General features: G+C 36.0%; 1 protein-coding gene across 7 annotated transcripts in view; it reads left to right on the top strand.

Annotated features, from left to right (window-relative positions):
• Positions 1-16,253, top strand: part of Tut4 (terminal uridylyl transferase 4) — a 117,781-nt gene that overhangs the window by 81,720 nt on the left and 19,808 nt on the right. For all 7 annotated transcript variants that reach the window (XM_027402424.2, XM_027402421.2, XM_027402422.2 and 4 more), the window contains 6 exons: positions 1,196-1,285; positions 2,571-2,684; positions 10,921-10,998; positions 11,164-11,341; positions 11,676-11,723; positions 12,032-12,114. In XM_027402424.2, the coding sequence (XP_027258225.1) occupies positions 1,196-1,285; positions 2,571-2,684; positions 10,921-10,998; positions 11,164-11,341; positions 11,676-11,723; positions 12,032-12,114 (591 nt within the window). The remainder of the gene's footprint in view (positions 1-1,195; positions 1,286-2,570; positions 2,685-10,920; positions 10,999-11,163; positions 11,342-11,675; positions 11,724-12,031; positions 12,115-16,253) is intronic.

Below are 16,253 nucleotides of genomic sequence, written 5' to 3'. Positions count from 1 at the left end.
CATTGGTCTACATGTCTTCTTATGTGCCAGTACCATATTATTTTTATTATTATGGCTCTGTAATAAGCCATATATACATTATAATAATGTAATCTTTTTTTTTTTTTTTTTTTTTTGGAGACAGGGTTTCTCTGTGGCTTTGGAGGCTGTCCTGAAACTAGCTCTTATAGACAGGCTGGTCTCGAACTCACAGAGATCCACCTGCCTCTGCCTCCTGAGTGCTGGGATTAAAGGCGTGTGCCACCAACGCCGGGCCTAATAATGTAATCTTAAGGTCTGAAATTGTAATCCCTCCAGTATGACTCCTTTTGTTCAGGATCTTTTTTCGCTATCCATGTTCCTTAGTGTTCCCATATGAATTTTAGAATAGTTTTTTTTCTATTTCTGTGAAGAATGAGGTGGAGATTTTTATTGGGTTGTATTGAAACTGTTAAGATTTTTGGCGGAAAGTTACTTTCACAATATTGATTCTACCAGTCCATGAGCATGATAGGTCTAGTGTTTTATCTCTTCATTGATTTAAAGTTTACATTGTAGAAATCTTTCTCCTCGTTTAAGTTTATTCCTATATACATTATTTACTTTGAGGCTGTTGTGAATGGGAATATCTGTGATCTCCTTCTTAGTGTGTTTGCTATTGTTTTATACTTTTAATTTGAAAAGTTGACAGACTTCCCTGGCAGTGAAGGTATCATTGTCACATAGGTTTTATCCTGGATATGCTGAATGACCCCTGCAAATGTGGGAAACTTGATAGTATAATTTGTGATAGTGGGGGCACTGCATTCCCACTTTTCCTTATTAACTTAAAAAAAAAAAGTTGAAATGCTGGAGAGATGGTTCAGTGATTAAGAACACTGACTGCTCTTCCAGAGGTCCTGAATTCAATTCCCAGCAATCACATGGTGGTTCACAACCTTCTGTTATAAGATCTGGTGTCCTCTTCTGCTGTATGTATACATAATAAATGAATAAGATTTTTAAAAAGTTGACAGATTATTGGTGTGTGTAAATTCTCAACTGTGAGCATTATAAGGAAAAAGTATTTTAGTTTTGATACTGATTTCAGAGTGAAATTGATATGTTAAGCATCTTGAAATCTCTATAGTATTTACAGTATATTGTATCTTTTTACATGATTTGTAAGTTTACTAGTACATATTAAATGGCTTCAAATACGTACTTTTTATTTCAGGCTCAACACAACACAAGAATGCTAGCTACCTATGCAGCTATTGATCCTAGAGTACAGTACCTGGGATATACAATGAAAGTGTTTGCCAAGGTACTTATGGAGAAGTTAAATCATCTCTTTGGTTATAATACTTGTGATAGCCAAAGTGAAACATACCGATGTTAGATTTGTCAAAATATTGTCTTAATTTTATTTACATAGATTTTTTTTCTTCCTATTTATTTTTCATTCTCTTTCTAGATAGGGTCTTGCTCTGTTTCTTCAACTCAGTTGATCTTGCTGTTTTAATCTCTTGAGTTGTACCTGAACTTTTATTATATATTAATTTAACTTATTTACTTGTTTTTAAATTTATTTTTGTTACAAGGTCTCATCATGTAGTCTCTGCTGGCCTGGAACTTGCTATGTAGACTAAGCTGGCCTCGAACTCAGAGATCCCTCTGCCTCTGTCCCCTAAGTGCTAGGATTAAAGGTGTGTACTAGTATGTCTGGCTGGTCCCTGAGCTTTTAAAAAAAAAGATAGTTGGAGCTGGAGAGATGGTTCAAGGGTTAAGAACACTAGCTGCCATTCTAGAGATCCTGAGTTCAATTCCCAGCAACCACATGTTGGCTCATGACCATCCGTAATGAGATCTCGTGCCCTCTTTTGGCATATGATACACGCAAGCAGAACACTGTATACATAATAAATAAATCTTTAAAAAGGAAAAGACAGCTGATCTACAAGCGCTCAGAATTTTTCTATCTCTGCTCCTCAGTGCTGTGTTCAGGTGTGAAACCAGGCCCTCTTGTTTTTTACAGCTATTGCTCTATTTCATTAAGCCATTTTCTTAACCCTCATTTTTTAAAAAAAAAAATAATTTAATTACTTTGTTTTAAGTGGATATATACTACTACTACTACTTTGTATGGCTAGCTCTAGTACTTTTATACTAAACTTTAATGATAAACTAATTTTTTTCTTATTGTTTTGCTATTGTAACTATTCCAATTTCAAAATTAAATTTCTTAGTTATTTTATACATTTTTAAAGATAATTTTTGAAACAGAAGTACTAGGTCATTAAATTTGATTTGCTGTTCTTGTTTTGGTAGTGCCTGCTTTTCATAGTGGGTGTTTTAAACTGATTCTTTAAAGTTGCTAGGCATGGTAATGAATAACTTGAGTCGCAGTACTTGGGAGGCAGAGGCAGGTAGGTCTTTGTGAGTTTGAGGCCAGTCTGGTCTACAGAAGGAGTTCCAGGACAGCCAGGACATTACAGAGATACCTTGCTTCAAAAAATAAATAAAATAAAATAGAATGGCATATCAGTGTAGTCAGTGGTTTGTGGAATGAGAATATTAATGTTTATTTATAAAATCATTCTATTTTCTAGCGCTGTGACATTGGAGATGCATCTCGGGGAAGTTTATCTTCATATGCGTATATCCTTATGGTGCTGTACTTTCTGCAGCAAAGAAAGCCACCAGTTATCCCAGTCCTACAAGAGGTTAGTGTTCAAGAATACTGTAAAGCCCAGACAGAGCACAGTGGCTGATTCCTGTAGTCCCAACTCTTGGGAGGCCAAAGTAATATGATTATTATGAGTTCAAAGCCAACCTGGTTACATAGTATGTTTCAGGATACCCTAAGCAATGAGTGATAACCTGTCTAAAAAAGAACTCTTACAGGTATTTTCAAGCAAATTTGGATTTAAACAGGAGAGCTTGCTGAGTTCATGACATCATGAGGGATTTTTCTATGTTAAAATTTTTTTCCTGTTAAAATTAATGCTATAATCAAATAGTGAACCTTTTGGGAAAATTTATTATAGGAGCATATTGAGTATCAGAGGAGTGTGAGGTAATTGGAACTGTTGAGTACTTTTATAATATTTCAAAATGTTGTAGTCTTGTAATATTTGCAGATGAGCCCAGTGGTGGTGGCGCAAGCCTTTAATCCCAGCACTCAGTAGGCAGAGGCAGGCCAGCCTGGTCTACAGAGTGAGTTCCAGGACAACTAGGGTTACACAGAGGAAGCCTGTCCTCCCTCCCTGCCCCCCCCCAAAAGAAGTAAGAACAATTTCTTCATTTCTTCTAAAGTCATATTAACTAAGCATAAGAATGCACTTTGAAAGAAGGAGGTTATTATGTTTATATTTACCAAGAATTGGTGACTCAGTGTCAACTTCTAAAGCCAGTTTATGCACTCTGAAATAGGGTGTAAAATAATTCTTAATGTTCCATTTGTTCTTCCCAATTTTGGGAATAGAATGCGTTTGTGGGCATTAGAGAAAATCCAGTTCTGTCTTCTTAAAGTTAGGAGATAGGAGAAAATACCAGAAGCATTTGGAAACTCACAAATTCTTTTGCTCTGTTTTTTTGAGACAGGTTTTCTCTGTGTAACAGTTGTGACTGTTTTGGAAATTGTAGAGCAAGCTGGCCTCAAATTCAGAGACCTGCTTGCTTCTGCCTTCCCTGTGCTGTGATTAAAGGTGTGTGCCACCATGCCAGGCTGGAAAACCACATACTCTGTTTTCACATAAACTATAATGAAGGCAAGGTTTAATTATTTCACTAGATCCAAGATAAATAATAATTTGTTTATTGGGGAACAATTACACAGAAAAATACAAAGAACCCCAAGAGTGTTTCCCTTCCCTTCTTACCAGATCGGCTGATCTACCAAAAAGAAAGCACCAAGGAAAGCCATACCTCAAGCTTCCCTTTTTATGCTTCCTTCTGATTGAGACCACACCCAAGGGGGTGTGGCCATTGTTGCAAGTTCACTGCAAGACGGATACACTAACTATAATATGATGGCAAAGAAGAAAATGACAAAATACCAAGCCATGTGATATAAATACCTGATAGCCAGTCCTGAATTTTCAAATAGTCTCATGAATGATACAGGTTTAGCAGTACCTCTTTCTCTTTTTACAATCAGTACCAGGGAAGTCATTTTAAATATTTTTCCCCCAGGCAAAAATTCCTAACTAAGTGCTATATTTTTGGTATTATGCCTTTATATTTGTCTTTGTTGTGTTGTATGCAGTACATTATTGAGATATATTTCCAGTCAGAACAGTCTGTATTTTTTGTTAATTTTAAGATCACAGCAAAATTTGAGGAATATGTAGAAACTTCTCATATAACCCCTATCTGGGCAGTCACTCCTTCATTATCAACTTAATTCATTGATAAAATTTATAAATTTACAGTGACATGTCATAATCATACCAAATCTATAGTTTATATTATTAGTTCATGCTTGGATAAATACCTAATTATGTGCACATTGGTTATATGATATAGTTTTTTCTGAACTTGTAAGCTTTTGCTTTGTGTAGTTATCCTCCATCCTGCCAACTCTTGGTAATCACTGATTTTTTGAGACAAGGTTTGGCTGTCCTGGAACTCACTCTGTAGACCAGGCTGGCCTTGAACTCACAGAGATCTGCCTGCCTCTGCCTCCCATTGTGCTGAGATGAAAGGCATCCACCACCAAGATCTTTTTGGTATCTCCATAATTTTTGTCTCTGTGTAGAGTATCAAATAGTATCTACCCTTTTTGTTTAAGTTTAAGATTAGTTGCCCCCCCCCACCTTAGCATACCATGTTTCATGTATGTGGTGGAGCAGGTGGCATAGAAACACAGACACACTGAAAATAGGGTTTCACAATCCACTTGTAGGACCTGTCCTCAATAACCTAATAATTTCCCATAAAAACCTAATAGTTCTTCATTGCATCATCTTGATGACCAAACCTTTGACAGTTTGTCTCTGTTTCATTTCTGTACTATGATAAAATATTCTGACAAAAAAGTAGCATAGGGTGGAAAGGTCTTATTTGGCTTAAACAGTTTCAGCTTTGGTCCATAATTTCAGGGAAGTCACAATACCAGGAGTTTGAAATAGTTGGTCACGCCACATCTACAGTCAAGAGCAGTGAAAAATGAATACATCCATGCTTACTGCTTGCTTTCTGGTAACTATCTCCTGTTAGATAGTCTCTTCCTTCCCAACACCTAGGTAATGCTGCTGCCCATAATGGGGTGGGTCCTTCTGTATGAGTTAACAAATAAGACAGACAGCCCTCCACAGACATGTGTACTTCCCAACTTGATCTAGGCAGTCCTTCATTCATGCTCTCTATCAGAGGTGATTCTAAGTTGTAGCAAGTTGACACTTTACTGGAGAGATGGCACAGCAGCTAAGAGCTCTGGCTGCTCTTGCAGAGCACACAGGTTCATTTTCCAGTACCCCATAGCAGCTCACAATCATCTGCAATTCCTGTTCCAGGGCATCTGATGTCCTCTTTTGGCCTGAACTCCAAAGTGGCTGTACCATTTTGTATACCTACCAGAAATGAGGGAAAGCTCCTCTTTTTCCGAATTCTTACCAGAATTTGTGCTACATCTGTGTTAAGTACTTTGCCCATTCTATTAGATGTGCTGTGATATTTCCTTGTTTCAATCAGCATTTCCCTATTACTTACATTGGAGAGCATCTTTCCATACGCTCAGCTGTCATCTTTAGGTCTGTAGTGTGGTGTGTGTTAAAGTCTGGCCAATACCTTTCTAATGTTTATATGTGTGTGTCTATGTGAGTGTCTACCAGGTGAGTACAAGTTTCCCAACATGTGCTTGGAACCAAACTTTGGTCCTCTGTGAGAGCAGCAAGTGATTTTTAACAAGTGAACCATCTCTCTAGTCGTGGTCTTTGGCAAAATTTTTAAAGTGGCATGTATCACAAGTGGACACAAAAAAAACTGAATTCATGGAGGAGGCAAGCATGAAGTCAGGCAAGGACTGGAAAGAAAAATACAAATTGGCTCCAAGGAGAAGCAGAGAAAGATACTTCATGACTATGCAGAGGCACCACATACAGTGCCGCTGCCTAGCTTGGCATTGCCAAAGGGAAAAGAGGCCTGTAGATTTTGGTAGATTTCTTTTCAAGTTAAATCAGTTCCCTAAACCCTAGTTTTTGGAAGATTTTGTTATGTTTTTATCATTGTGGTTTTACTTTTGTTTTTTAATTTTTGTTTAAAATTTATAAAGATTTTGTATGTGAGCCTTGGTTGGCTTAAAACTTGATATATACACCAGGCTGGTCTTGGTGAGCCTTCTGCTTCTTTTTATTTTTTTTTTTTATTTTTACCATTTTATTTATTTATTACGTATACAACATTCTGCTTCCATGTATATCTGCATACCAGAAGAGGGCACCAGATCTCATAACTGATGGTTGTGAGATAGCATGTGGTTGCTGGGAATTGAACTCAGGACCTCTGGAAGAGCAGTCAGTGCTCTTAACCTCTGAGCCATCTCTCCAGCCCGAGCCTTCTGCTTTTACTTCCAGAGTGCCAGGATTGTTATCTTGTTTCACCATGCCTAGGTAATTTTTGTCTTTTGGGGATAACAGTTTTTCTGTGTTGCCCAAGCTTCTTTTAAACTCTGAGTTTATCTGATTCTTCTTGAACTTGAAAGTAGTTGTGTGCCACTGTGTGTGGCTTTACTTTCATTTTCATGAATGAGTATTGAGTTTTGTCAAATGTTTTTTCTGAGTCTATTGATAATAGTAACAGGACTTTTCTTTTGCTTGCTAATGTGATAGATTAGTTTGAATTTTTTTTTTAATGTGTTGAACCAGTCTTGAATACTTGGGATATATTTCACTTGATCTTAATTTGTAGTTATTTTGATACATTGCTGGATGTTTCTTGAAATGTCATTAGGTATTGATTTAGTTTCTCTAATTGCTATGCACCTATCCAGATTGTTTTGTTTGTCCTTGTGTGCATTTTGGCAAAATTATCTATAAAGAAATTGGTCTAGTTCGATGTACTTCTCATGCTAGTAACTGAAGCATTTTGGGAGGCTGAGGCAGGAAGATTTGTATTACATCAATGCCAGCCTGGACTACAGAGTGAAATCCTATCAAAAGAAAAACATACATAAAGGTTAGGCATTTAGATCATTTGGTAGAGTGTTTGCCTAATATAGATGAAGCCCAGTGTTTGATTCCACAGTACCATATCCACCAGATGTGGTGCATGCCTGTAAGCCCAAAACCTGGGGAGATGGAGGCAGAAGGATCAGAAGTTGAATGTCATTGTGGACTATATTCTGAGTTTGAGAGCAGATTGGACTACCATGAAACTAAGCAAGCAAGAAAGAAAAGAAAAAAAGAAAAGGAAAGAAAGGTCTGGTTCATATAGGTTATTGAATTTGGGAATAAAGAGTTCATAATATTGCCTTTTATTATTCATGGAATCTATAGTTGTGGTTGCTTATTTTATTCTTATGTTAATTTATGCTCCCGTTTTTTTCACCATTGCTGGTGATAATTGAAGTTTTTTTTTTTATTTTGTTGTTTTGTTTAATCAAATGTTGTCAATTAATTTTAAGGTTTAATTTCTTGGCCTTTAGCCTCATTTCCCTTCCCTTCAGTCATGGAACTTTGCTACCTCGAAGCTGGGGATTAGGTTAATGAGCCACAGAGAATGAGCATCCAGGTTCTTATTTTACCACTACCATTCCAGAGAAATATTTTATTTACCTGTCTTATCTGGAGCCACATTGGAAAATTAAGAATTGTTTTTCTTATTCCAGAAGACACTGTCTCCATGGGCCCATTGTTTGACCATGTACTTTCTTCCCTCTCATCTAAAGCCACTCCATGATCTTTTTTCTGAGCAAGTTTTGAATCTACATTTCCCCCCACCCCCCCAATTTAAGTATTGGTTTTCTCTCTCCTCCTCCTCCTCCTCTCTCTCTCTCTCTCTCTCTCTCTCTCTCTCTCTCTCTCTCTCTCTCTCTTTGAGACAGGGTTTTCTCTGCATAGCTCTCCTGGAACCTCACAGTAGGCCAAGCTCGCCTTGAACTCACAGAGATTTGTCTGCTTTTGCCTCCTAAGTGTTGGTATAAAAGGTTTGCACCACTATACCCAGCTCTTACTATAGAAATTTTTAAATCTGCCATTAATTAATTAGGCCTGCCAAAGTTAATTTTATCACTTTCTATATTTCTCTAATTATTTAGGCTTTGAATTTGAGGAGCTTTTTTTGTTATTCAAATATTACTTATACTTTGTTCTTTTGACAGCATATTGATTAACATGATTGGGCCACAGTATTTTCTCTATATCATGGATTAATTATCATTGAGGTGGCATGAGCTAATATATGTGGTTGTGTTATTTGGGCTCAGAGTTTAGTTAAACTATTTCTGATAGTATGAGCTTCAGCAACTTACATAACTTCCATAATTATGAGTTTCACTATCAATAAAAGTGTAACACCATTGGCAGATGTGAGGCAGGATGATTTCAAGTTTAGGTTACATAGCAACATCCTGTCTTAACAGACAAAACCAAACAAAATGTAATGATAATATGTTTCCAGTGTTGTCTTGGATAGCAGAGACACTGAAGTGGTGCATGGGTGTGTGCATGTCCGTAATTAGCAGGAGAAGGCTCTCAATTTTAAGACTAGCAGTTGTAAACTAGCTAACCTGGCTACATAGTAACACCTTTCTTCAAAAATCAGAAAACAAAAGCAAGCTGGACATGCATTCAGTCTTTAATTCCAGTCCTCAAGAAGGCAGAGGCAGGGGACTTCTGAGTTTCTGGCCAGCCTAGTCTGCATAGGGAGCTCCACACCAACAAGGCCACAAAGTGAGAACCTGTTTGAAGCAACCTAATAAATAAACCAAGAAATTGAATGTCTTTTAACAATAGATATAAAAATAGATATTCATAGTGGTGGTTATTTTAATTGTTCTTTTACCTTTTTTTGTGATTATTATCATTGCCAAAATTATTGTTGTTAGGAAAATAGAATTATTTTATTCAACTTAAAAAAACTTTCCTATTATCTGTTTTTAAAATATTCCTTCTGGTTTTTGAGATTACAATATAATTGCATCATTTTCCTCTTCCCATTTCTCCCTCAGCCCATGCCTTATGCCCTTCTTGTTCCCTTTCACATTCATGGCCTCTTATGCTTCATGAATTTGCTGTTGTTCTTATGCATAGTTCATGCTGATATTCTCTGTGTCACTTCAGTTTAGTATATGGACTGTTGACAGAGAATACCCCATTATTTGGTTAACAGATTATAATAGTTAAAATGACAGGGAGTCAGTGGGCCCAGTATAGTGAGTTTTGATTGTGGGTCAACACTTCCAGACTGATAAGTACATTTTTGCTTCTAGCCCTTTCTGGTCAAATGGTTTCTGTTGTCTGGTGTTATTTAAGTACTGGCCATTGGCATGGATCCTTTTTTTTTTGTTATTAAGGATGTATTCAGTAACGTTACTTAATCGACGGGCGGTGGTGGTGCACGCCTTTAATCCCAGCACTCGGGTGGCAGAGGCAGGCGGATCTCTGTGAGTTTGAGGCCAGCCTGGTCTACAGACCAAGTTCCAAGACAACCTCCAAAGCAATACAGAGAAACCCTGTCTGGAAAAAACAAAACAAAACAAAAGTCAATTTATAAACTACTTGTGTAGTTAATGTAATCTTTTATCTTTACTGGTTAATTGGAGGTTTATGGGGATAATTATCTTGACCAGAATCTGTATGTAGGCCTGAGACTAGAAATTAGTTTTGCTTTCTCTGAAACAATATTGTATATCTTTCTACTTTGTTGAGTCATTTTATTAAACCTCTTTTTAAAAAGGAAATAATAAGGGCTGGATGTGTAGCACAGTTGGTAACATTGCTTCTTTAACATGTATAAGCCTTACTAGGTTGGATCCCTAGAAGTATATAGACTAGCCATTGTGCCATATGCCTATAATCTTAGTACTCAGAAGCTAAAGGCAACATCAGAAGTTCAGTGCCATCCTTAGCTACATAACATATTCAGGGCCACCCTGGACCCTGTCTCAATAAAAGAAAAACAAACTCACAAAATTACTTGTGGGAAGTCAGTTGTATCTAAAACAATCACTTTTTAATTGGATGCTTTTTTCTAACAAAATAGTAGTTCTTAGTCAGACATATCAGCTGCTCTGGTGGCTGAGGCAGGAGGATTTCAAGTTTGAGGCCAGACTGTACAACTTAATTAGAAGAATTCATATTTTTTTAATAAAGATATCAGGGAAAGCTACCTAATTTTCCATTAAACATAATCTGATATCTAAGGACCTTTCTGTCTTATGTGATCATAGTAATTGATTGAATGTACTAGGGAACAGTGATACTGATTTTCTTAGGCTATATAAGCAGCATTATCTATTGTATATCTACGTTTATAATCCATTAATCAATCAAGTTCTCTCTCTCTCTAAACAGGGTTTCTTTTTGTAGCCCCAACTGTCCTGGAACTAGCTTTGTAGACTAGACTGGCCTCGAACTCAGGGAGACCCACCTGCCTCTGCTTCCCAAGTGCTGGAATTAAATGTGTATGCCACTACTGACTGGCCATTTTCATTTTCTTTACCTTTATTTTTACTTAATCTTGGGCTGGATATTATTTTTATTTAGATAGAACAAATAGGTAGCATCAAATAATATTAAGTGGGTTTGGAGAATATGATACTCTTCAGATATACTTTCTCAGCTTGGTTTTAGATATATTCCCATTAATTAATTACTTGTTATCAGGTTATCACATCCTAGTGTTTTTCCTTGGGAAGTAAATCATTAATGTCTCCTGTAAGTGAATTCTAAAATGATAGGAAAGTTTATAGGTCTTTGGATTGGATAACTTGAAATCTAATTATATTTTTTTATACAGATCTTTGATGGAAAACAGATTCCACAGAGAATGGTTGATGGATGGAATGCTTTTTTCTTTGATAAAACAGAAGAACTGGTAATTTTTATATTATAGAATGCTCACTGATGTTAGGATTTGCATGGTTTAATAATTGTACTTGTTTTTAATTTCAATATTGTTAATAATGTACCAATTTCTCTCTTCTTTTCCCTTACTTTCCTCTTCTGTCTTATCTTTTCCTCCCCCTTTCCTTAACTGAAGAAAAAGCGTTTACCTTCACTTGGAAAGAACACAGAATCACTAGGAGAGCTTTGGTTAGGACTGCTTCGATTCTATACTGAAGAATTTGATTTCAAGGAGTATGTAATCAGTATTCGTCAGAAAAAGCTATTGACCACTTTTGAAAAGCAGTGGACATCTAAATGCATTGCAATTGAAGGTGATTGTTTACATAATTGTTAATTCAAGAACCACAAGAAAAATTGGCAAAGAAAACTGATGTGAAAGAGTCAGCCTTTCTGGGAAGTGGTGGCACACACCTTTAATCCTATCATGTGGGAGGCAGAGGCAGGTGGATCTTTGTGAGTTGGAGGACAGCCAGGGCTACACGGAAACACTGTCTTGAAAAACCTTTTGTTTTCTGTCACTTAGTAACTTTAAAAGAAGAATTCACTGGTTTGAATAGTTTGAAAATATATAGAAGTAGACTCATTCCTGCAAAGTTCACTTTATGGAATAATACTTTTATTAATTAACAAATATTTCTTTTCTAGATCCTTTTGACTTGAATCATAACCTTGGTGCTGGTGTTTCTAGAAAAAGTAAGTTTTAAATATAGAGAATCTGTGCTTTAAAAGTTATAACATAGGTGGCTGGAGAGACGGCTCAGAGGTTAAGAGCACCGACTGCTCTTGGAAGAGGTCCTGAGTTCAATTCTCAGCAACCACATGGTGGCTCACAACCATCGTTTTGAGATCTGGTGCCCTCTTCTAATGTGCAGATATACATGGAAGCAGAATGTTGTATACATAATAAATAAATAAATAAATAAATAAATAAATAAATAAAATTTTAAAAGAAGTTATGACATAGTAATGCCTGCATCTTTTATTATCTTCTTTCTTAACAGTGACCAATTTTATTATGAAGGCATTCATTAACGGAAGGAAACTTTTTGGTACCCCCTTTTATCCACTCATTGGCAGAGAAGCTGTAAGTTTACATTATTTGGAATTTTCACTCTTTTCTTTTTTTTCTTTTAGAACTTCATTGTCATTGAGGTTTTTACAGATGGCAAAGTGAAAGGGAGCAAAACGTCTGAAATAGCAGAAAAGACAAATCTGAATTAGTTGTTTACTGTGACTCCTGCTCAAACTGCTGTAGCTGCAGAGTTAAACCTTCTGACCTGAATTGTGTTTGTCACATACTGTTGTTTGATCTCACTCAACTTTTGCTTGCTTCCTATTGGCTATGGGGCCCAAGGAGCTTTGAGTTTTAGAGGAAGAGACTTTTAAGAGAAAAAAAAAATCTGGAGTGAGTAAAATCATGTATTTATCATCACATAACGAATTTCCTTGAAAACTTGTCTATTCCAGTCTTAAAACTCTTCCTTTTTTGGTGGAATAAAAGCATTATCTTTTCCTTGGAACACTGGTTCTCATGTATGTATGTTTGTTTGTTAGCCTCTTAGTGAGTAATAATTATATTGGACATAATTAAATAGGAAATTTCAAAACACAAGTTATGAAAAAATAACTTACAAGAGAATATAATATTTTTATTAATGCATTATTTGATGTAGCAATACACAGTGACATTTTACCTGGAAATTGTGGGAATACTGACTATTTATGTGTATGTTCAGTAGGAACTTAGCAGTGCAAGCACATAGTACAGAGTACTATATCAGATACCTCAGTTAACTTGAAATATACGAATGTCATTTTATGAAGTTTTGTTGTTGTTTTTTCGAGACAGGGTTTCTCTGTACCTTTGGAGACTGTCCTGGAACTCACTCCGTAGACCAGGCTGGCCTCGAACTCACAGAGATCCATATGCCTCTGTCTCCCGAGTGCTGGGATTAAAAGTATGCACCACCACCACCACCCGGCTATGAATAAAATTTAATAATCCTTTTATAATTCAGTACATTGCAACTTGTCCCTACTTGTATGTAGATATAAAAATCTTTAGTTTTGTATTTTGTTTAGTATGAAAACCAAATGCTATTTTGATGCCTCAAAAGTGGAGTCTTTGGAGCCTGCTAATCATTTTTTTAATCTTTTTATTCTATTAAAAATTTTAAGCCAGGCATTGGTGGCGCAAACCTTTAATCCCAGCACTCGGGAGGCAGAGGCAGGTGGATCTCTGTGAGTTCGAGACCAGCCTTGTCTACAAGAGCTAGTTCTAGGACAGCCTCCAAAGCCACAGAGAAACCCTGTCTCGAAAAACAAACAAACAAACAAAAATTAGTATATGGTATTTTATAACTTATAGTCATTTTCTTTTGGACATTTGTCTTTATTTTATCAGTATTATATCTTATAGGAACTGTTCATTGTTTTTCATGTTTACACGTAATATCTTTTTCACTGCTAAATATGCTGCCTCCTTATAGGAATGCGTAGAAATATTCCCACTTTATTTTTTTCTACAATTTGGTTCTCTTAATATATAATATTAACCTACTTTCTTCTTACCTATCAGTTGTCTTCTGTCTATTTTCTTTTCCCATTTGACCCTATCTACTTTCTGGTTTATACTTTACCTTTTGTATCCACTTAAGTTCAACCTTACATTAAGTCCAGCTGTCATCTGTCTCTCTGCTTGAATAGCACTAATGAGAAAAAAGTCATAAATCTAGGCAATTTCTGATGTATAGTACAACTACAAATTAATATTTGCCACCCTCAACTGGACTTGTCAGTACAATTTGATAGTCTTTTTTTTTTTTTTTTTGGATTTTTCAAGACAGAGTTTCTCTGTGTAGCTTTGGAGCCTATCCTGGCACTCTCTCTGGATACCGGGCTGACCTGGAACTCACAGAGATCCGCCTGCCTCTGCCTCCCGAGTCTGGGATTAAAGGTGTGTGCCAGCAACACCTGGCACAATTTGATAGTCTTATTACAACTTTAGTCATTTGTAATATTTTATTCTGTAAAATGAATTTCAAGGGGTTAGAGAGATGGCTTAGTGTCTAATAGTTCCTGTAGAGGACCGGAGTTTAGTTCCCAGCATCCATGTTGGCCCACAACTGTCTGTAAGCACAATTCCAAGGGATCTGATTCCCTTTTCAGGCCTTCATGGGCACCAGGCATATGCATGGTGTCCATGCATATGTATAGGAACTTTCATGCACATATGAGGATAAATAAGTATTTTTTTTTATTAAAGCATTTTTTTGTTTTACTAAAAATTCACTGTCTTACATTTTGTCTCACTTTATTTAATTCTTCTATTTCCTTCCTTACTTCCATCCATCCATCCTTCTTTGTTCTTATTGTTAGAGATGAATTACAGGTGAATATTTGCCACAGATTTTGGTGGGGAACACTATCTTTAATCTCAAGTGAATTACTCTGTCATACACACTCATAAAATTATGTTCTTCTTAATTAGTAAACTTACATTGTAGGGCTGGAGAGATGCCTGCTCTTCCAAAGGTCCTGAGTTCAAGTCCCAGGTAGCTCACAACCATCTATAATAAGATCTGGTGTCTTCTTCTGGTGTTCAGGCAGAAACAATGTATACATAACAAATAAATAAAATTAAAAATAAACTTAAGTTGTATAAATTACATTCATTACTAGCATATTTTGAATTTAAGTTTATAAATTTTAGCAAAATTTTACTTTTCCATTCTGTTTTAAGTTTGGCCACCACCAAAATCCTTAAAGTATTTGAGTTTTGCAAATCTCAAAACCAGGTCCCTTGTAAGTGATGGTGAGATAGAGGAAAACAAAGATAATTCAGGAATAGAATGGCCACTGCTTGATGATTAATTAGAAGTAATGGGTGAAGATCAGAATCTGGATGATGCCAGTTTCTGCATTAAGCAAGTGGTGACATGAGAAAGGACTTTGTTGTTGTTTTGATAGAAAATAGAGTTGTAGCTGTACATAGTAGAACATGCCTGTAATCCCAGCACTTGGATATGGCAGTGGCTTACAGGCTTCAGTCATGGGGTTTCTAAATTCAGTCTGTGTTTATTTCGGTGTCCATTATATGAATGTTTACTCTAACATTTTGGGCTTCTTTACTCATTTTCTAAAAATTTCCTCCCTGCCATTTGGTTCCCTGCTTGCATATACGTGCTAGCTTAAATAGCTTTGTTGAGGTATAATTCTGATTAACTGCAATTCAGAGGTTTTAGTTATTCAGAATATTTGGTAACCACATCACCAAATTTTTATTATTTTATTTCTGAGGGTTTTTTTTTTAAGATTTATTTTTGTTTTAATTATTTGTATGCATGTGGGTTGATACCTGGGTATGTGCACCTGAGTAACCATTGGGAGCAGAAGCATTGAATCTACTTGTAGCTGGAGATACAGACAGTTGTGAACTAATTAATGTAGCTTCTTGAGATTGAATTTGTTTCTCTGCAAGAGCAGTAATTGTTCTTTACTTGTAGAGCCATCTTCTAGTTCTACACACACACACACACACACACACTTACACTTTTTTTTTTTAAGAATAGGAAGTATAGATTTATTAAGGAAAGTGCGAAGGAACACCTGAGAATAGGAGGGGCTCCAAGAGAGCTCCTCTTTCCCATTCTGAATCCACTAGCCTTCTTTTTCTAGATTTTACTCTTCTTATTTGTTTAGAATCATATAATATATAGTTTTTGTTACTAATCATATTTTTAAGTTTCATCCATGTTGTATGATGTGTCAGTACTTTCTTTTTATAACTGAATATTCTATATAAATATACTGTATTTTATTTATCCATTCAGTTGTTTAATTGGATTGCTTGTCTTAGCTATTATGAGCAGTGCCTTTATGAAGAATACATGTGTAAATTTTTGTTGCATGAATGTATGCTTTTAAGAGATTACACCAAGAAGTGGAATTACTAATTTGGTTGAATATACGTGTGTGTGTGTGTGTGTGTGTGTGTGTGTGTGTGTGTTTAGCAAATCTGTGCTTTATTATAATTTTACCAGAAACACGTATAGTTTTCAGTTTTTCTACAGTCACCATTGTTTTTTTAATTATTTTTATTATCAATTCTATTGGGGTATCTCTTTTTTTATTTTTATTTTATTTGCATTAGTGTTTTGTCTGCATGTATGTCTGTGTGAGGGTGTCAAAATCTTAGATTTACAGACAGTTGTTAGCTGCCAT

This window comes from Cricetulus griseus, chromosome 2, assembly GCF_003668045.3.
Source record: "Cricetulus griseus strain 17A/GY chromosome 2, alternate assembly CriGri-PICRH-1.0, whole genome shotgun sequence".
Lineage (NCBI taxonomy): Eukaryota > Metazoa > Chordata > Mammalia > Rodentia > Cricetidae > Cricetulus > Cricetulus griseus.
Note: the sequence above shows the minus strand (reverse complement) of the source record. Positions and strands in the feature narration are given on the sequence as shown.